The 21,022-nt window shown below is 48.0% G+C and overlaps 2 protein-coding genes and 1 pseudogene across 2 annotated transcripts; 1 reads left to right on the forward strand and 2 right to left on the reverse strand.

The window, feature by feature from the left end:
- Window positions 1–7,520: 7,520 nt before the first annotated feature.
- On the reverse strand, window positions 7,521–8,576 carry S100A8 (S100 calcium binding protein A8). Its single transcript, XM_020907558.2, has 3 exons — window positions 8,468–8,576; window positions 7,870–8,032; window positions 7,521–7,719 (listed from the first exon to the last, which is right to left on the reverse strand). Exons 2-3 carry the CDS (start codon window positions 8,008–8,010, stop codon window positions 7,591–7,593), a joined length of 270 nt encoding a protein of 89 aa, XP_020763217.1. The 5' UTR covers window positions 8,011–8,032; window positions 8,468–8,576; the 3' UTR covers window positions 7,521–7,590.
- A 6,136-nt stretch (window positions 8,577–14,712) lies between these two features.
- On the reverse strand, window positions 14,713–17,830 carry LOC110146631 (protein S100-A15A). Its single transcript, XM_020907557.2, has 2 exons — window positions 17,256–17,830; window positions 14,713–15,035 (listed from the first exon to the last, which is right to left on the reverse strand). Exons 1-2 carry the CDS (start codon window positions 17,403–17,405, stop codon window positions 14,859–14,861), a joined length of 327 nt encoding a protein of 108 aa, XP_020763216.2. The 5' UTR covers window positions 17,406–17,830; the 3' UTR covers window positions 14,713–14,858.
- A 1,919-nt stretch (window positions 17,831–19,749) lies between these two features.
- LOC110146630 (succinate dehydrogenase assembly factor 3, mitochondrial pseudogene) lies at window positions 19,750–20,150 on the forward strand (annotated as a pseudogene).
- The last annotated feature ends 872 nt before the right edge of the window (window positions 20,151–21,022 follow it).

Genomic DNA, 21,022 nt, shown 5'->3' on the forward strand with positions numbered 1-21,022 from the left:
ACCTTCCCATGTCCCATGTGACAGTGTCCTCTATAGAGGCTGCAGTGCCTGGCCTTTATAGAGGGCTTCCCAGCAGCTTGCTGGAAATGCATCATCCACAGAATTGTGCAGACTGGCCTTCAACATCAGCTTTTATAACAAATAGAAGCAAACACAAAAGATACTACTGCTATTTATAAGAGCAGAAATGATCCTCAGACTCCCCACTAGCCTAAGTGAGCCCCAGGCTCAAGAAGGAGATACCAGACAGCCTCTTACTAGGAGATAGTGGAAACTTGAGCAGTTAACATGGAAAATAAAAACACATAGCTGTAAATGATCAAATCATACTTATTGCATTTTGAAGTTCCTTGGAAGATTCCCATCTGCCTTGTGGATCAATTGATTTTCCTGGAATTGGAGCCAGTTGCTTTTTGAAACAGTAGCTGGAATTGTGTCAGAAGTCTGGTTGATGGGGCAGATGTAATGTTGACCGTCAATTGTCTATGCTGGAATTGGCTGAGTTTGAAGGATTTGTACAGGATACCTCCAAACCCTTCAATAGCATGGAATAGTTGGCAGAATATTTCTGGAGTAAAAAGAAGGCAGATAAAGCGTTTTTTAAAATTTATTGAAAAGGAAATTCTCTGTGAGACCCAGAATAGGTAACTGAAGAGGGGAGTACGTCAAAAATGATTTCTGAGGTCCCTACCTCAGACTGCAAATTTCTAAATTTCTGAACCTTTTCCTAGAGGAGGGGACTCAGTATTAATACCTGATGACCTCTAGAGTCCCAGAGTATAGCACCCTCTATTCTGCTCCAAGCCTGGGTGTTCCAGATACAGGCTGCAGAAAAAGCCACTCAGCATACAGAGAAAACTAAGAAACACCAGCTAATCAGTGTGTTTTCCAGTAATGGCATTAATAGCCTCAAGGGAAGAACTAAGTCCAGCTTGGCTGGACATATTCCTGAAAAAATATACAAGAGTAGTAGTTATTCAGAAGGAGAAACAGAGGAGGTAATGAAATGCAGTGACAAGAGTGCCCCGTGGGGTATTAGTTTGATCCACAAGCTCAGTGTCTCCAGATCTCCCATTACTTCTCATTTAGTTTTTCTTATCTTATAGCATTGGCTAGGGCCCTGCAATACTAATATTAGATGGAAGTGGTAATGGAGGCATCCTTGTGTTTTTCCTGTTATTGAAGATTAATGTCTGTGGAAACAACCTGAACGTCCATCAGAAGGTGAATGGATAAAGAAGGTGTGGTACATATATATATGTGATGTAATATTACTTGGCCATAAAAAAAGAATGGAATGGTGCCATTTGCATCAACATGGAGGGATCTAGAGATTATCATACTAACTGAAGTATATCAGACAGAGGAAGACAAATATCATATGATATTACTTATCTATGGACTCTTTAAAAGTGATACTAATAAATTTATTTATGAAACAGAAATAGACCCACAGACATAGAAAGCAAACTCATGGTTACCAAAGTGGACATAGAGGAGAAGGATCAATTGGAAGTTTGGGGTTAACATACCCACACAACTATAGATGGAGTAGATGACCAATGAGGACTTACTGTACGGCACACAGGAACTATACTCAATATTTTGTGATATCCAATGGGGGAGAGGAATCTGAAAAATAATATGTATGTGTGTATAACTGAATCGCTGTGCTATATACCTGAAACTAACATACCATTGTAAATTAACTATACTTCAAAAAAAAATGTCTAATATTTTTCCATTAAGTATGACATTTATGATGGGGTCTTAATGAATTGCATTATAGTGGAGAGTTCTAGGACCAAAGCAGGAAAGAAATCCAGAGCATTTTATTTGTGTTCGATATTTTGCTCTAGGAAGCATAGAAGGGAAACGTGTCATAACAAAACAAGATGCTGAGCAAGCTGAACTGATTGGAGCCCTTGCTGGGCTAAGTTGATGAAGAATCTCTGACTCCGGATGCAGGATATAGTTCTATGCTTTCTGCTGCTAATGAGGTCCCTTCAAGAGGAAGAAGAAAGTTCTGCCCACTGAAAGAGCAATGAGTACAAATCATTTGAAAGAGTTGCTAAAGGTCTATGCCCTGACCTAAGCAGTCAGTTCAGACCATGATTTTGCAAACAAGAGAATTATTCACATGGAAATTTCCACCACTCCTAAAACTGGAAGGAAGACTGCCCAACCCAAAAAGAGGGACAGTCCCTAAGAGTTCATGGAACCCAAAATGTTAATCCCCAGTTCTACAGTCATTGTCTGGCGGACTGCTCATACAAGGAAAAAAAAAAAAAATAACCACAGTAACTCAGGCCCAAGTGAGGGTGAGGACCTAGAGATAGAAGAAAGAAGTCCAAGAGAGAAAGTTCATTCTAGTAACCACAGGGGGCAAAGACAAAGAGACCAAAAAGGCCAGAAGAGGAATGGCAGGACCTCTGCAAACACAGGTTGGAAATCAACTAGAAGAAAATCACTCTCATGTCTGAACCAGGGTTTCCTGCCTGGAGACAACCACAGATATAATCCTAGCTTTGCCATTTGCCAGATTAATAAATTTTGTTTAGTTTCTTAACTTCTCTGAACCTTCTTATGTGCAAAATGGAAATAGCAATTATCAGTCTTATAGGGGTGCTATAAGAAATAAAAGAGATAAGCTATCACAAAATCTAGTGCTTAAAAGCAAAATTATCAACAAATATAGTGAGCCTGTGTCAAAATTCTTGTTTTAATTCATTAATGAGAGAATCAACAAAGAAGATTTTTAAAAGCTGGTTTGAGGAATATTTGAGAATATATAAAGACATTCAGGAAAGGAATGACTAACTAAGATTCTTAAATATGACTCAACTTTTAATAGGGAGATAAAAATTAAAGCAACAACCTTAAATGTGATTGTCTTGATTTTATTTTTATGATGACTGTATCTACAACAGTTCCTGCTTCCAAAGCTAAACACTGGAATAATACTGAATTGTCACTTAATTTAAGATAAGTAATTGCTTCTAATGACTATCTTGTTTCAGTGTTGTGTATATATTTGAGTTTTTCTCTTTTGCATAATATTATATGAAAAAATGTAGACAGTTTATATGGGGCTTCCCAGGTGGCACTAGTGGTAAAGAACCCGCCTGCCAATGAAGGAGACGTAAGAGACACAGGTTTGATCCCTGGGTTAGGAAGATCCCCTGGAGGAGGGCATGGCAACCCACTCCAGTATTCTTACCTGGAGAATCCCTTGGACAGAGGAGCCTGGTGGGCTACAATCCATGGAGTCGCAAAGAATTGGACATGACTGAGCGACTAAGCACACGTGCGCGCGCACACACACACAGAGCTCATATGCTGCCTTTTTCAGTTCAACTTTTCATAGCCTCAAAGTTGGCTATGGAGTATGTCTCATGTGGAAATACACAGGGGTTTAACATCTCTGCCAAGTTATAGAGTCATATTACCCCACCAAGCAGATGTAAACTGTCTACTGCTTTATCCATTGTGATCTGGTAACCAAACATACTGTGCTGACCATGTTACACTTCCCAAAGTGCCAGATGATGGAAGGTTAACAAGCAGCAAGGACTTGCTTCTACTCAGGCAAACTCTAGCCTGAGATCAAAGATTTAAGCAATCACCATTTTGTCTTTCTCCAGGTTTGAGATTATTATTTTTTTCCTTTCACACTGCCTTCCAGAAGGATAGCGCCTTCCAGAAGGATATCACCTTCCCTCCCCTTCTAGACTTCCCTTGTGGCTCGATGATAAAGAACCCACCTGCCAATGCAGGAGACAAGGGTTCTATCCCTGGGTTGGGAAGATCCCCTAGAGAAGGGCATGGCTACCTACTCCAGTATTCTTGCCTGGAGAATTTTGTGAACAGAGAAGCCTGGTGGGCTACAGTTCATAGGGTCACAGAGAGGTGACACAATTGAGCAAATAACACCTTTTTTCCCCTTCTCAGCCCATCTGAATTTAGGCTGAATTCCCTAGGTCAGGAGGCCAGAATCTAGGCTGATATCTGGACCCTAGCAGAATCACTGTGGCTCCCAAGTGGAAGGATGTACAAGGAAGTCTTCTCCACTGGAATAAGCTGTGTGTTCAGCTCCTAGACACCAGTTGCCCAATTCCAGATACTCCCCGTGCTTTTTAATAATTCTGTCACAACTTCAAGGCACTTGGCTGAAGTCAGGAGTCTTAGATCTTGGGTTGAGAACCTGGCTGGAGAAGTGGGATTTCAGACAGGTCATCCTTTAAGGCTGGACCTGCCTCAATTGGTGAGCCAAGTTCTCCTTTGTGGGTTCAAAATGACATGAGGCTTCCTACTAAGTCACTTATTTCTCAACTTTCCACCACCTTGTTCTTCTTTTGTTGCTGGGGCAACAGGAAACTAAAACATCTTGCTCTGGGCTACAAGCCCTGTCTGACTCTGCCCAGTAGGTCCTGTAATGGGCATAGCCTTGTTTGTACATTACAATCTGCAAGCCTGCTTCCTCCACAGACCTTCCAAAGATGGCCTCACTCATCTCCACCTCATTCTTCAAGTAGCCAGTGCCAACTGGTCTACCTCCCACATTCAACCATGAGCTTGGGTATCAACCATTTGACATCTCAGGGTCAATGCAGTTCTTCACAATCACTGGCCCATCACTTATGGTGAAACTCCAGAGGGCATTCTGGGCTGCCTTCCCCATGGTCCTCTGAGAGGACTCAAAGAAAGTGGACTCATTGGACTTTCAACCAGCAGAACACAGTTAACAATAGTAAATCCCCCACCATCATCCCACCCAAAAGAACCCATTAACAACAAGTCTAACAGTGCATTTTCAAGGAGAGTGAAAGGCACTGGGATATGTTGCCCCTCACCCCCACTCAGACACATACAAATATCCATACAAATACACACACACACACAGACAGACATAGACACAACCACCACCAATGTGGATAACTGAGAGGCAGAATGGGGCTGCCCTCCCCTTTTGTGCATTCACCCATTATGTTCCCTAAATATTGAGAGAGGCCTGGGATGCTTCTTGGTGAACCATGACAACCTTTCCCATCATTTTTGGCCTGGGCCACATTTGGACCAGCAGCTCACATTTAAAGGTGCCTCCTGCAATGAGAGCCTCCTCAATGTAGAAGAGTGTGTTCACACTCCTGAGTTAGGTGAGAGTCAGACACGACTGACCGACTGAACACGCACGCACTTGGCTTTGGGGAATAGATAAAGAGATCCTCCAGGAAAACTGAGAAGGAAGAACTTTTGTCCCTAACCTTCCCATGCCTGCCCAGAGGGAGCCCACCTCCATATTTAATGACTAGATCCCCCATCCCATTCTATGTCCCAGTCTCAGTTCCCTGCTGACTGCCAACCATTTTCACTAATACATTAACTGATAATAAAACTAGCTGGTAATTAAAGCCTTGCTCTGTGAATAAGGGTTTTAAGCTGTAATCTTTCCCTATTCATTTGCATTTCTGCATGAGTAAACTACCACAAAGGAAAAGCCCAGTGATCTGGGGTGAGTAATCTGCAGCATTGGGACCCAGTTCATCTGAGTGGCATTTTGTTGGGTGAGGGAGAAACTTGCTCCTCCTGAAATCTGGGGGAGTGGCGGGCAGGGGGAGGGATTGGCCAACTCCTTTTCTCCCCCTGGGGCTGAAACACTTCTGCCTTCACCAAGGGTCCCCTCCTTCCCCCACCTCCACCCCCAGAGTTGGGTTCCTCTATAGCCCAGGCTCCTGGAATTAGAGGCACACAATCCTCCCAGAGAGGGTGGGAGGCTCCCTGCGGTTTATGCAGATGCACACGGAGGGGCCCCAAACCAGTGTCCATCTCTGGGGACACAGTGCCCCCACCCCAGCTTCACAGAGCAGAAGAGCTCTGAAGGGGTTGGGGCAGCAGCAGAGAAATTAATTTAGCCCTTAGCAGCACAAGTTCCCCAACCCCTACCCACCCCACCGAGTCTAGCCACAAACAAAACAACAATAATGGAAATACACACTCTACCTTCCATTACTAAAAATCCAGAAGTCAGAACAAAGGTTCTTAACATTTGAGGGGTGTTTGCATCCTTTTTCAATGATGAAAGACTCAAATGAATGAGCATATGCTCATACAATCAGAATGGTGTACTCAACGTCAGTTCTGTTCCAGAGATGTACCATGCATGTGTGCTTGCTCAGTCATTTCAGTTGTATCTGATTCTTTGTGACCCTATGGACTGTAGCTCCTCTGTCCATGGGGATTCTCCAGGCAAGAATACTGGAATAGGTTGCCATGCTCTCCTCCAGGGGATTTTCCCGACTGCGTCTCTTACATCTCCTGCATTAGCAGGCACGTTCTTTACCACTAGCGCCACCTAGGAAGCCCCGAGATGTACCAAAGGCCTAGTCAAAATCCCTGGTATAGAGACTCTGGCGACAGCTCCCAACCCCGTTCTGCATACATCACCTAACATCACCACCCCTCCTGCTAAGTGAGGACAATGGTAAATGTCCCAAAAACGCAGCATGGAAACTCAGCTTGCTAGCTGGGTTCTGGTGAGAGATGCCCATTCATTTTCTGGCCCTCCTGTTTCACCAAACCCTTGGAAACCCGGAGTAATGATGGGGAGGTTATTTTAGAAAAGTCACTGATTATCGAAGCATTCACCCCACAGGGAAACAATTGAATACCCTATTCTTCACATTGAGTTTTATTAATTATTTATTTTTTAATATCTATTTATTTATTCACTGTGTTGAGTCTCAGTTGGAGTGCCAGGGCTTCTCTCTAGCTGTGGCTTGGGGGCTCTAGAGGGCATGGGCTGAGTAGTTGTGGTGCATGGGCTTAGTTGCCCTGCAGCATGTGTTATCTTCCTGGACCAAGGATCAAATCCATGTCTCCTGCATTGGAAGGCAAACTCTTAATCACTGGGCCACCAGGGAAGTCCTTCCTTTATTATTGAATAAAGTTAAGAGGTTGGGAATGGAGAGAAAAGGAAAGCTTCCTAAACCTCTTTAGAAGAAATTACAAGTGCAGGGGCCAGGGGGCTTTTTAGTGTTACTTAATGTCTAAGCATCCATCTGAAGTCACACCACAACATAGAATCACTCTCTATCTCTCATACACACAACACACACTTCTACATAGTCATCTCCCTAACTTCCTGAAAGTTACACCTAAGACATTTTGCTGGAAATTAAAATTTAGAGAATACTCTGAGTTTTATTTATGTCACCCTGTTCTCATATCACCCATATCATATATCACCCATATCACTCATACCACAGCTATAGCGTCTTGGACTTTCTAAAATCCTTAAATCCTGGAACTCAGGACTCAGGATTGTGGGTCTGGAAAAGGTCAGGCATCGTTTGGGAAGAACACGGGGAGGAGAGCAGACAGGTGGTAAGCACAGAGGGCTGGTGATAGATGGGTAGTGGGGGCAACACAGGTTTGTTTCTCTTCCTTTGGGTTTTCCAACCCTCCCTCCACCCCCACAGGAGCCTCATTCCACAAATAGAAACAAGCAATCAGGAGAGACCTGAGGTATCAACTATTTTATTACTCTGCAGGAACGAGTCCAGGGGCCTAGCCCCAGGCCCAATAGCTCTGCTATTCTTTGTGAATGTCTTCATGGGTTGCCAGGCCCACCTTTATCACCAGCACCATGAACTCCTCGAAGTTAATTCCACCATCCTGATTGATGTCCAACTCTTTGAACCAAGTGTCTGCATTCTTTTTCTGTGAAGATTGGAGAGAAAGAAGTCAGAGGGTAAAGATCTCAGGGAAGCTGAGGCGTGACTCTCTGTGCGGGGCAACGCAGGAGATCAGTGACCCAGGGCTTCATCAGAGCCAGGCCGAGAGCCCCAACCATAGCCAGTCCCTCCTCACCTGCATATACTTAGGACACTCTGTCTCTAACAATTTCTTCAAGTCATCCCTATAGACGGCGTGGTAATTCCCTTTCAGCAGGGAGTACTTGTGGTAGACTTCAATCAGGGAGTTAATGGCACTCTCCAGATCCGTCAGCATGGTGTCCAAGGATTTGCGCCACCTGGAAGACGGAGCACCCGGGCAAGCCCGAAGTGGGGAGGGTGCCTATGGGGACGCTCAGGAAGCTCCTACCCCGGGGGTGGCTTTGCCTTGGATGGCACCATCCAAGTAACTAAAGCCAGCCGAGGGCTCTGGCTACAAGGGGAAGGGGTGGGATGATGGAGATGAGGGTGTGGGAGGGAGCAGGGTACCCAAGCACACACAATGCCTGCCAGCTCTCCCCATGTCCTCATCCTCTGCCCAGGAAGGGCCCAAACGTGCCCTCACTCAAAAGTCCCAGAGCCCTCAGCCCCTTCTTCAACCCCAGGCTCATGTTCCTCTGGACCCTGTCCAGACACCAGCGAGCTTTCTCTCCCCTCCTCTGAGAAGGCTGCTGCACTCCCCAGCCCACCCCAGGGGAAGCCCGCAGTGTGGGACAGACCACAGTTCCACTTACCAGGTCTCCCCAATTCAGAGTTGCCAAAGGACATGCAGTGCTCAGTGCCGGCTCCCTTTTATAGCAATCAGAACTGGCCAGCTGCCCAGGGCCTCGGGCCACTCAGAGGCAGCAACTCCCTTCCAGTGTTGCTACAGCCTCAAGTTTCCCAACAAGGAGAATGGGGCAATCACTGTGCAGAATGAAAAGTCCTGAGGGGCAGCACAGGAAAGGTAGGAGGAGGAAGGCAAGTGCCAGGCAGTGATGCCCAGGAGGAGAAACCAGGAAGCGGGCATGGTAAAGATTCTGCCTGTGGGCTGCTAGCATCCCCTGGCGTGGCCAACCATGGAAGCTCACTCCTAAGTCCTTCGCACTGTTGCTGTGGCTATTTGCATGGCTTCTCTATGCATCTCGGAAATAGAACTGAAGTTGAATGCCTCATTTTGAGTGCATGCAAATAAGCTCATTCCTCCATAGCGTTCATCACATTGTCAAAAGGGTCCAAAGGCCTTTGAAAGGTTAAGAACCCTTGTCCTTGTTACGGAATTTTTAGTAATGGAAGGTGGAGTATTTCCATTATTGTTGTTATGTGTGTGACTGGACTCAGTGGGGATGTGTGCTGCCAAGGGTTAAGTCCGTTTCTCTGCTGCTGTCTCCACACCTTCACAACACCTCTGTTCTGTGAGGCTGGGGTGGGGGGAGGGGGGTCACTGTGTCCCAGGAGATGGACACTGGCTTGGGGTCCCCCTACGAGCATGAGGCATGAGCTGCTGCATAAACAGCAGGGACGCTTCCATCCTCTCCGGGATGATTATGTGCCTGTGATGCCAGGAGTCTGGGCCATAGAGGAAAACAACTCTGTGGGGGTGGGGGAAGGAGGGCGCTTTTGGAGAATGCAGAAATGCTTCAACCCTAGGAGGAGAAGAGGAGGTGGGCAATTCCCCCCAGATTTCAGGAGGAGTGAGTCCTTCCCCCACCACCTGGGTCCCAGTGCTGAAGATTTGTGATCATTTCTCTTGTACAGAGCACTTGACATTCGTGTAACCTATTCAGACCCTCAGAACATGCCTATCAGAAAGTCGGGGCACAGAGCCCCCTCAGTCTATACACATGGAAGCCGAGACTTAGAAATGTGAAGCATTTCACAGTTTCCCAGTGCAGATGTGTCGGAGTGCAGACAGGATCGCAGAGCACCAGGCTCCAGGGCATGCTCTGACAAGAAGATGACTCTGCTAAGAAAGCCCCTCCCGTCTCTCCATCCTTCATACTTTAAACCAAATTTTCCTTATACTTCTCCAAGGCCTAAGTCATCATCGCCTCCTAGAGGAAGCAGATGGGATTAGCTTCTCTCTACTTCATGTTCCTGCAGCCCTTTGGGCTTTATTCTGTCATTAACTTTATAGCTGTGTGACCCTGGGCTAATTCCTTACCTTCCCTGTTCTTTAGTTAGCTCAATTATTAAATAGAGATTACAATAAAGTCTACCTCCGACCTGCAGTATAAGAGAGAATATTTGCAAATCATACATATGAGAAAGGGTTAATATCCAGAATACAGAAAGAAGTCCTACAACTCAACTCCAAAAGAAAACAAATAACCCAAGAAAACGGGTGGGAGGGAGGTTCACGATGGAGGGAATATATGTATACTTCTAGTTGATTCACGTTGTACAGTAGAAACCAACCACAACATTGTAAAGCAATTATCTTCCAATTAAAAACAAATTTTAAAAAACTGAGCAAATGAATAGACATTTCTCCAAAGAAGACATGCAAATGATTCATAAGCACAGGAAAAGATACTCCACTAATCACTAGAGAAGGCAAATCAAAACCACAATGCGATACCACCTCACACCCATGAGATTGTCTACTGTCAACAAAAACAGAAAATAACAAGTCTTGAAAGGATGTGGGCACTGCTGGTGGGAATGTAAACTAGTGAAGCCACTGGAGGAAAATAATCGAGCGGTTCCTCAAAAAATTAAAAACCAAATTACCATTTGATGCAGCAATTCTACTTATGGGTTAATACCCAAAATAATTGAAAGCAGAGTCTCAGAAAGATATTTGTAACCTCATGTTCACAGAAGCATTATTTGCAACAGCCAAAATGTGGAAGCAACCCAAGTGTCCATCTACAGATGAATGGATAAATAAATGTGGTATATACATACAATGGGGTATTACTCAGCCTTTAAAAAGGAAGAAAATCTTGACACATGATACAACATGGGTGAACCTTGAGGACAGACAGTAAAGTAAGACATTCAAAAAGACCAATATCTGCATTTGTATGAGGTACCTGGAGTAGCTGAACTCATAGAAACAGAAGGTAGCGTGGTGGTTGCCAAGGTCTAGGAGAACGGGGATGTGGGGGTAATTGTTTCTTAGATACAGAGTTTCAGTTCTAAGATGATGAGTGTTCTGCAGACTGGATGCACAACAACTGGGACTGTATTTAACACGACTGAACTGGACACTTAAAAACTGGTTAGGATGGTAAATTTTATGTCATATATATATATATATATATATGTAGCTCAGTCATGTCCTACTGCTCGTGACCCCATGGATTGTAGCCCGCCAGTCTCCTCTGTCCATGGAATTTTTCAGGCAAGAACACTGGAATGGGTTGCCATTTCCTACTCCAAAATTATATATATATATACAATTTAAATATTTTAAAATCCTAAATGCTTCCACTCCCCCAAAATAAAATCTGCCTGATAGTGTTGTTGTAAGCATTAAAAATAGATGCAAAATATTTATGGCGTGTGGGCTTTTATTAATAGATACTATATTTTAATTAAAAGTTTACACACAGAACACATGTGAGGCGTTTAAAGCAGCACATAGTAAGCAAGCACTGTGTGAGCGTATACCATGATCACTGCCCCGTCAATAAGTCTGATTCCCCAGCTGGGCTGTGAACCCTTGAGGACCCAGACTGGGTCACCTGTCTCTGCCTCCCTGGGACCCAGCGCAGTGCCAGCTATACACTATAACAGCAACAACAATCAATAAGAACAAACAATAGCAAAATAATGGTTGGTATTTATTGGGCTCCTACCATGTGCCAGGAACCATTGTCACTGTTTAAGAGCTTTATTTACATCAATCCATTTAACCCTCACAATGATCCAGTGAAGTATGTTCTATCATAATTTCCACTTTACCGATGAGGAAACTGAGGCCCACAGAGACACAGCATTCGGTGTCTCAAATGCCCCGGGTGACATGACCTACTGTGACATCATGCATTTCCTGCACTTGACTGGAATACCTCTTTGCCAGTGAAGTGCTTCTCATCCTTCCTGACCCAGCCCAGGCACCGTCTGCTCTTGTCCATTGCTGACTCTCTGTCCCCCACTGCTGTCAACACTGAATTCTCACCTCCAGTTCTACCAAGCTCTTCTGCATCACACATTTGCTCTGCTATATTAGAGTTCATCTGTTTATTGCCTGTCTTTTCTTCGGGACTAAGGGCCCCTTGAGAGCAGAAACCACATCATATCCTGGGGTCTGGTACATACTAAGTACTCAATTAATACTTACTGAGGGAATAAATGAATGAAGAATTGAACACTTGATCGAGCCCTTATCCCATGCAGAAACTCCCTTTATCATACCCAGCCACTTTAAATGATAGTGTTTTGGGAACAAAGGAGGATATAGACCCACCCACCAAATATAGTCTGCCTTCCTTGATAGTCAACCTTTTGATAGGAAAATAGGGCTGCTTATGATGTCAAATATGACAAGTTTTCAACCAATGATCAAGCACTTGGCGCTTACCTATGTTTCTCCAGGCCCACTTCTAAATGACCTGCCAATCGCATCTTACCCCAAATAGCACATCATATTTTCAGAGTGTTTTTGCATCCACTAACTCGTCTGACAGCACCGTGAAATGGACATCACAGGTATAACTATCCCTGTGTGACAAATGAGGAAACTGAGGCACGGGGTGTTACCTGAGGTCCTACGGGCCTGTGTCCTGCTTTGTTTTGGTGCTTACATGCCAAACGCACACTTTAGAACAAGCTGGCTTTTTCTGAGATTCTACTTGGGGTTTGTTCACCAGCCCAGGATGGCATTCACGCTGACCTCTCTCAAGGAGGGTGATGGCGAGATTGATGGCGATGATGTTTTTCCAGGCCCCGACCCCTCAGGAGATGCCTGCCTTGAAGCTTGTCCTGAGAACGTCCGGGTGGAAACAGCTTTCTTCATCCAGAAAGGATGGAAAACAGGCCCCAGGTCCAGTGAGGGAATCATAAACCGTGATCCCCTCCAGCATCGTGTGCTTGTCAGTCCCTGCTGGTCAGCGAGGCCATGAAACGCCGCCCCAGAGAAGCTCCCCCTGGACAGGCAGCCCTGGGGGCTTCCGGGAGAGCAGGAGCCAGGCTGAGCTGACCCGGCAGGAGATGGTGGCAGGAATTGGGCAAGCACAAGGGGAAATCGGTAGCACCTGTAATCAGACTGACGGACATGGGGCAACCCATGGGGCAACGGAACTTAGTTCTGTTTACAGGCAAGAGCTCAGTCCTGGCTGCATGTCACAACACCAGGCCCAAGCCTGTGGCTGAGGAAATGAGGACAGAGCATGCAGGGCCAGTGGAGAAACCCCCAGGAAGGGGCAGGAGGACTGGGCTGAGCCGCCGCTTTGTAATCAAAGGCCTGTGCAACCCAGTACATTTCAGGTGAGACAGGCAGGAAGGATCCACCTGGGCCTGGGGCAAAAGTGGCCTGAGTCACCCTGCCAACTGTCTTCAAGTCTCTGGATGTGACTAAGGGCCTGCAGGAGGCAATGCAGACTCTGGTCATGGGATTGCAGTCCACAGGCCGCATTCCTGCACACCCCCCGCTCCACGACAACTGAGCACACACTGTGTGTCGACGTTGGGCTGTGCACGGGCCATGGAAATGACAGAATGGGGTCCCCGTCTTGGTGGAGGATACAGACAGCCACACATAACCTCAGTGCAGCAGGATAAGACCTCCACAGGGGAGGTCCAGAGGGAAAGTGGGGCCAGTGACAGTGACCCCTACATGATGAGAATTGAAGATCAGCCAGTGTGTAGACATGGCGTCCATGGAGGGCCTGCTTCTGAGCTCCACTGATCAGGAACAAAGGTCTCCAGTTCAGCCTGCAGGACGCTGCTCCCTGTTTGGTTCACAGATCCAGTTGGCAGAGGGAACCAAATCAAGTCCTTTTAAATGATACCCCCAATCACTGCCTAGGGATGCAGACAATTACCCATCATTCTTTCAAATAACTTATTGTTTCTATCATAGTGCACTCAGGACAAGGGTTCTCAGACCATCCTCAGAGAAGAAACCCACCAAGATGGACCCGGCAGGACCTAAAGGCAGACGAGACCCTCTCCCAAGAGATTTTGCCTCAGATTCCCGGGCTCCCGGTGAGAGACAAAAGCAAACAACACAGAGAGAGGGCAGGGGCAGGTCTGAGCTGGGAGGGATGAGGGAGTCACAAGTAGCCCAGAGTCAGAACAACACCCAGATCCATCATCATTTATTTATTAATAGAAACAAAACCAAACCCTCCTCTCACCAGGAAGCCTTCCCTGATCGACAGTCACCCACATTACACTCATCACTCTTCTCACTGACAGGCAGCACTGCCAACTTTAAGTTTGACCCATCTCTGACTCAATGTATGGAAAACCCACCCCACAATCTTCCCTCACCGACTGGCCATGGACCTGCCACCCATGTTAATTACCAGCATCATCTTCCCCACCCTGTCCTGGCCCCTGTCCTGTCCCAGCTGTTCCGCCTTTGTTGGGGCTCTCTTTTGAAGCTGGGAGAACTTCTGCCGTTGTGGCTCCTGTCCAATCAGGTATGTGTAGTGAATGAGTGACCAGAACATCAATGGTGAGACCTGATTTCCTTGTCAGAGAGCTGGCTCCCCGAGAGAAGAGACTCCACCCTCTCAGACCGAAAGCTGAGGGTAAGGGCTGTCTCCCTGCTCAGATAGGGGCTCCTGTGGGCAGGGGCTGTTTCTCTTCTCAGACAGGGGTTCCTGGGGACTGGGGCTGTCTCCCTGCTCAGATAGGGGCTCCTGTGGGCAGGGGCTGTCTCCCTGCTCAGACAGGGGTTCCTGGGGAAGGGCTGGCTCCTCCCTCAGACAGGGGCTCCTGGGGCACAGACTACCCAAAATGACTGATCCTCAGAGTAGGACCAAACCTTTCTTTCTGGGGCCAGAGCAGATGCACGGAACCAGGAACTGAGCAACACCCAGAAGTCTCTACAAAGTTGCTTTATTCTCTTCCTTCACAGCATCCACTCCACACACACACACACACACACACACACACACACACACGGCTATGTCTTCAGCTGCCCACAGCTAGGTCACACTGCTCCCGAGGCAGGCCCCTGCACTCCCTCTAATAGAGGCTGTGCTGGGTGCAGTAGTGGGCACACAGCTGCCGGTGGTACTGCAGGTGGTAGTCCTTCACCAGCTTGCCCAAGATGTAGAGGAACTCCTCAAAGCAGATCTGGTTGTCCCGGTTCTTGTCCGCCGCCTGGAACAACTGTGTGATGTAGTACGGCTCCTTCCGGCCCTGGGGAGAGAGTAGACGGTCAACCACGCACCCCAGCACCACCCTGCCGTGAAGGCCAGGCGCTCCTCGGCCTGCTGGTGGGAGGACGGGGGCGGTCGGTGGGGAGAGTGTGGCCTGGCCCTGTCTGGAGGGAGTTTGCAGGAGACAACTCCTCACTCAGTCAGTGGCCAGGACCCTCTGTGCTGCAGAATGTTCAGGCAGCAGTGTCGGGAGCACCTCAGCTAACTGGACCTGGGGCTGCGTGGGAGACAGAGAGTGCAGGCAGGTTTCCATGTGCTGGTTGACTGGGCACCCCCGACACAATTCACCTTTGCCCGTCATCAGGGGCTGTGGGCTAAGTCTGTTCAGTCATATCTGACTCTGTGCAACCCCATGGACTGGAACCCGCCAGGCTCCTCTGTCCACGGGGATTCTCCAGGCAAGAATACTGGAGTGGGTTGACATGCCCTCCTCCAGGGGATCTTCCCAATCCAGGGATTGAACCCATCTCTCTTGCATTGACAGGCTGGCTCTTTACCACTAGCGCCACTTGCCTATCTCTCCCCCACCTAAAGTGCCAGCTCCCCTGCAGGGACAGCCCAGCCCAGGGGCGTCAGGGTGGAAGGCTATGCCTTCCTCCTCCGCAGCGGGAGCCTCCAGGGCAGAGCCCCCTGCCCCTCGTGTCTGCGTCTCCAGAGCTACTGCAGGACCAGCACCAGATGGGGTCAGACATCTCCATGCGATGTCATCTGCCTGGAAAGTGTTTAGGACTCTGTGCCCGTGTCACCTCCAGACAGCACAGAAGATGGGAAAAGCCAGAGCTAGGGGCCCTGGAGTTGCTGGGACATCCCAAGTGGGCAGCCCTCGGGGCTGGTACATGGAGGATAGGGGCATCTGAGGTGGAAGGGATGGCAGGGAGGGGTCCAGCTCAGAGGGCAGGTGAAGGCAGGTGGCTTAGTGAGAAGTGCGGGTGACGCAGGTGTCAGCAGGATCTTGTTGGTGGGCGTGGGAAAGCTGGGGTGAACCTCTCAGAAAACCTCCAGGAAGGAGGTCGCTGCAGTTGTAAGCAGCCGTGGGCCTGGGAGCAGTCCTCATCCCTGTGGAAATTCTCCCCTTCTGTCTCCACCATGGCCCCACCACCTACTTACTATCTTATCTCCTCCGCAAGTTTGGTTGACCTGAGAAACCGGAGGCCTCCGGCCTGTGGCAGGCACGTCCTGGCTTCCCTCCTCTCAGACCCCTGCCCAGGCTGCTATGTCTGCCCAGTGAGTCCCCCAGTGCAGGTTCTGGGGGTCCTTGCAAAGCCCCATGACACTGGCAACTGGCCTTGGAAAGAAAAGGTTTTCCCAGAAACAGGGACTAGCCAGTCACCCTGGTCCCACTGCCCCGTGACTCTCGAGGCTGCACTCCAATAAACGGAGGGTGAGGCTCTCTCCTCTGACGTGTCCCAGAGGCAGGCAGGGGACACGGCATGAGACGTGACCAGAGGAGGCGCCTCTCCTGGAACGGAGGGCCTTGAGTCGGGCACCCCCTGAAGTACTCTGGACGTGGCAGTCCAGAGACCCCGGGGCTGGGCGCCACGGGCCAAGGGACAGACGCTTCCGCCAGCCTTGCAGTCCCCAGGGAGCAGGGTGGTCACGGGGCTGGGCCTGATGACAGAGGGGACGCACAAGCCTGAGGAGGGGACTGAGCCCAGCCTGAGTTCCGGGGCTGAGGCCCCAGGCTGCTCGGAGGGACTCTGTTGGCCTCTCAGAGGGGAGAAGAGATGATATTTCCCAGCAGCCACCACAGCCCAACTGTCCTCCACTGGGACCGGAAGTTGGATGAAAGAGGCTTGTATTGACCCCAGGAGAAGGGCCTAGGGTTCAAAGGTCAGGTGTGGGGCAAGGTCACTGACCGAACTAGCCTGTGGGCAGAAGAAGGATTTAAGTCCTTTTCTTTCCAGAAGCAGGTCAGGCAGAAGAACAAACAGGTTTGGGGTTAGGACTGAGTTTCAGGGATTAGCTGTGTTTGGTCTGGAGTGGGGCCAGGCAGAGTTTCAGGAGAGGGAAGGATAGAAAATAAAGCTAGGCTGGGCCACGCTTCCCCCACCAAACATCCTGCCCTCCACCCTCCCGCACACCCCCTTCCCTAGCTGGAAGTGCCCCTAAGAGATGGCTTCCTGTACCTTCACCCGCACCACTCGCTTCCAGCCCCACAAGCAACCCCAGACTTTCTGTATCCCCACCCAACCCCACACACCAAGGTCTCCATAAAGCGGGGCACATTGTCCATGAGCAGAGCCTTCAGCTCCTCCAGCGACAGTGTCTCTACATCCCCTTCCCGGGCAGCGTACTCGTGGTAGCAGTGGATGATTTGGAAGAGGGATTCCTCCACTGGTGTGTCCGTCATGGTGGCTGGGCCTGGGCCCAGGATGGGGCAACTCGGGAGATGCAGGGAGAAGCAACTGCAGACAGTGGAGAATCTGGGGCAGAGAGCACAGCAGAGCAGGCCAGGCGGAGGCCAGGCCACAAAAGGTGGGTTCTTCCTCCAGGAATCTTCTGCCTGCCTGTGGAAGGGCCCCTCTCTGCCCTCCCCACCTAACCCCTTGCAAACTTGGCTCAGCCTCCCTGCCCTGCAGGAAACTGCCACAAATTCAGGACAGGGCTGTGTCCCTTCCCCGAGCCAGCAGGCTTCCAGGAGACAGGGTCTGTGTCCTGTGTCCCACCCCCAACCATGCCCTCAGCTTAGGAGCCCTCGAAATCAAGAATGAGAAGAAATTAGACTCTTGGAAGCAAGATGACATATCCCAAAGGAAATATTTTTAAACACCTTGAGAAGGCAAGATACCCACTACCATAAACTATTTTGTAACACAAACAAAATATTGAGATAATTATCCCACCCAGAACCCCAGACGTGCTCAAATACTGTTTTCCTTTTGGGGCTGAATACAGACGGCACAGGGATCCCCACCTTGCTCCCACTCCTGCCCTTACTGGCCCTCTCTGAAGGAGTCTGTGTGCCATGTGCACGCCCCCCGGGCCCCCAGAGTCTGTGTGTGGGGTGTTCAGTGCCCAGTGTCAGGGGCAGGCAGGGGTGCCGTGGCCTCTCCCAGTCACCCCACAGCCCCATCCAGGTGCTCTACATGGGTGAAGGCAGGTGCCCTCAACCCCCTGCTCCCCACTTCCTTTAGAGATGAGATCCCTGTTTTCAGGAGTCAGGGCTGTCCTTTAGCATCAGCTATCCTCTGTGGATTCTGGGCAGATAAGATTTCAACTCTTACAGAGCCAGCCAGGCCCTGGGCAAAGCAGTTTATCCCATGCAATCTTCACAATGACCTTATAAAGTAGGCATCACGCCCCCACCCCATTTTCCTGAGGAGGAAACGAAATCTAAAAGGGCTAAGTAAATTTCCCCAAATCACACAACTGACCATTTAGAGCTGGAATCAGTCAGTGTCTTTGGGGTTATAAGACATGTTTTTGATTTGGAAGTCCTTAACCCTTTTGAGGCCACAGTAAGGTATCGGGACATCCATCTACAAGGCACACATCCTCCAAAATGGGTAAGTGACTCCTTTCATCTATCCGGGACCTGTGCAGGATATCCTGGACCCACACAACCCAGCCCACCCCCACAGCTCTCTCGGACCAGGCGCTGACCTGTTGCTGCTGGGGTGAGGCTGCTGCTGATCCACAGTCTTGATCTGTGTTTTATCCTAGAGATGCCTCGGCACTCAGGCAGGAGGCAGTTGTGAGAGCAGGGGCTCCTCTGCCAAGTCCCACATCCTGCCCATCCTCAGCGCCTCCAATTATGGCAGTCAGTGCTGTGACTCTTAACAGGTTCCTCAGAAGCACAACTGAGCCTTAATTGCATTCCTGAGATGACATCACAGGACACTGCTTTCTATGATTAACTCAGTCAGTTTCAGGGACCCACCTGGCCTCAGAGCCTGATCTAAAGCATCTCAGAACCACAGAAGACCATGTTATCCATCTCCCCACCTCAGAGCTCATCATCACAGCTCCAGGGCTCATTCAGGGTCAGACACACAACTTAAATACATCTTTGGGGATTTCCTCCCTCAATTAGCAAACCCCCAAACTCCAGAGTCACGAAGCACATTCATTCATCCAACAAATATTTCTCAAGCAGGAGGCCCTCTCTAGGCAATAAAGAGTAAGACATGAGGCCAAGTCACAGGGTGGGGACGCTTGGAGGGGACAGAGTCACACACAGTCAGAGAGCACTGGGAACACTCCTAATTTAGTATCATAAACAGGGTACCCTGAGCACCCAAGGAGCACCTTTTGCCTGCCTGAAAAGCTGAGGAAGGTTTCCTTGGGAGATGCTATTTGCCGTGGCACTTGAAAATATGGTTGCAAGGAGATGCATGAAGAACCAGGCACTCCAGACAGAGGAAAAGGCTTCGCCCACAGGCAAAGGCTCAGGTGCATAAGAGAGAGTGGCTTGCTTGGGGGATGAAGTCCACAGGGTATCCGATGAGCAGTTAGAAGAAAGAAGACTGAAGAGGCAGGATGGAGACCAAATGTGAAGGGCCCTATGTGCCAGGCTAGGGCTGCAACTTCTTCCTGTGCGAAGAAAGGAGCTGATGGAGGATTTTTAAATAGGTTGGGTGATGGGTGAGAGGTGACAGAAGTAGTAAGGACACCTTTTTTATAAGGAAGTAACCAAGTAACCCACTGCAAAGAGGAAGTGATCTGGGCGTGGCCTGAGGTCCTCGCGCGGCGTTATGTCTGCGCTGCACGTCTCGCGTGTCCGGGCCTTGAATCTGCGCATCTTGCTTCTGCACTGGGTTCTGCCCCCAAACCTCAAAGACCTTGGCGACCAGTACGTGAAGGACGAATTTAGGAGGCACAGACCGCTGGTTCTAAAGAGGCCGAGTGATTCCTGCAGGAATGGGAGGCATATGTGCAGTGCTGTGGCAACAAGCTAATGAAAACAGACAAAATTCAACTGAAAAAGCATATTTTGGAATCTCCTACCAGAAGAAAAACTTAATGACTTTTGTGATGAACAGATTGGACAATAGCAGGAACTGATGCAAGAAGCCACTAAACCCAACAGGCAATTTAATATTACTGAGTCTAGGAAACCAAAGTTTTAGTCTACACAATAAAGTTTAAAAAAGCATTTCAAGTTCAGAGCCCTTTAACTATCATTGGTTTTTAAAATTTGTTTCTTAAGCTTTTAGATTTGGGAATGCCTGGTGTTAATGAAATATTCTTTTGGGGGATATTTTGAATGTTGTCTGTAATATACAGATCAGGATCATGAGTGGATGAAACTACATTTATTGAAGTAGTAACAGTTGCTGGATAGGATTTGTGTTTTGAACTACATAAGAAAGAACAGTTCTAAACTGCACAAGCTTGTGAAATTTTTCCCAAAATTTTATATGTAAATGTGTTTTAATGCTATTCATGTTTAAGCATTAGTCTCATGGCTCTAGCTATATCAGATAAGTATTTCATGATCATGATAGATACAGAATTCCAAGGTCATTACTTAATTTCTATTTGCATGGAATACTTTTTTCTATCCTCTCACTTTCGTTCAGTATCCCTAGATCTAAGGTGGGTCCCTTGTAAACAGCATTTATGGGGATCTTGTTTTTGTATCCATTCAGCCAGTCTGTCTTTTGGTTGGAGCATTTAATCCATTTAGATTTAAGGTAATTATCAATATGTATGTTCTTATTGCCATTTTGTTAATTATTTTGAATTTGTTTTTGTAGGTCTTTTTCTTTTTTTTTTTTTTTGGTTTATGGTTACCATGAAGTTTTACTATAGCGGTCTATATTTTAAGTTGCTGGTCTCAAATGCATTTCCAATATCCTGCATTTGTCCTCTCTTCTCTTCTCTTCCCACAGTCACTGGTTTTGATGTTTGTGTGTGGATGATTGCCTACTTTTACTGTATGTTTGCCTTTATGGGTGAGCTTTCCCATTTGTAATTTTCTTATTTCTAGTTGTAGCCTTTTCTTTTCTGTCTATAGAGAAGTTC

This window comes from Odocoileus virginianus, chromosome 5, assembly GCF_023699985.2.
Source record: "Odocoileus virginianus isolate 20LAN1187 ecotype Illinois chromosome 5, Ovbor_1.2, whole genome shotgun sequence".
NCBI lineage: Eukaryota > Metazoa > Chordata > Mammalia > Artiodactyla > Cervidae > Odocoileus > Odocoileus virginianus.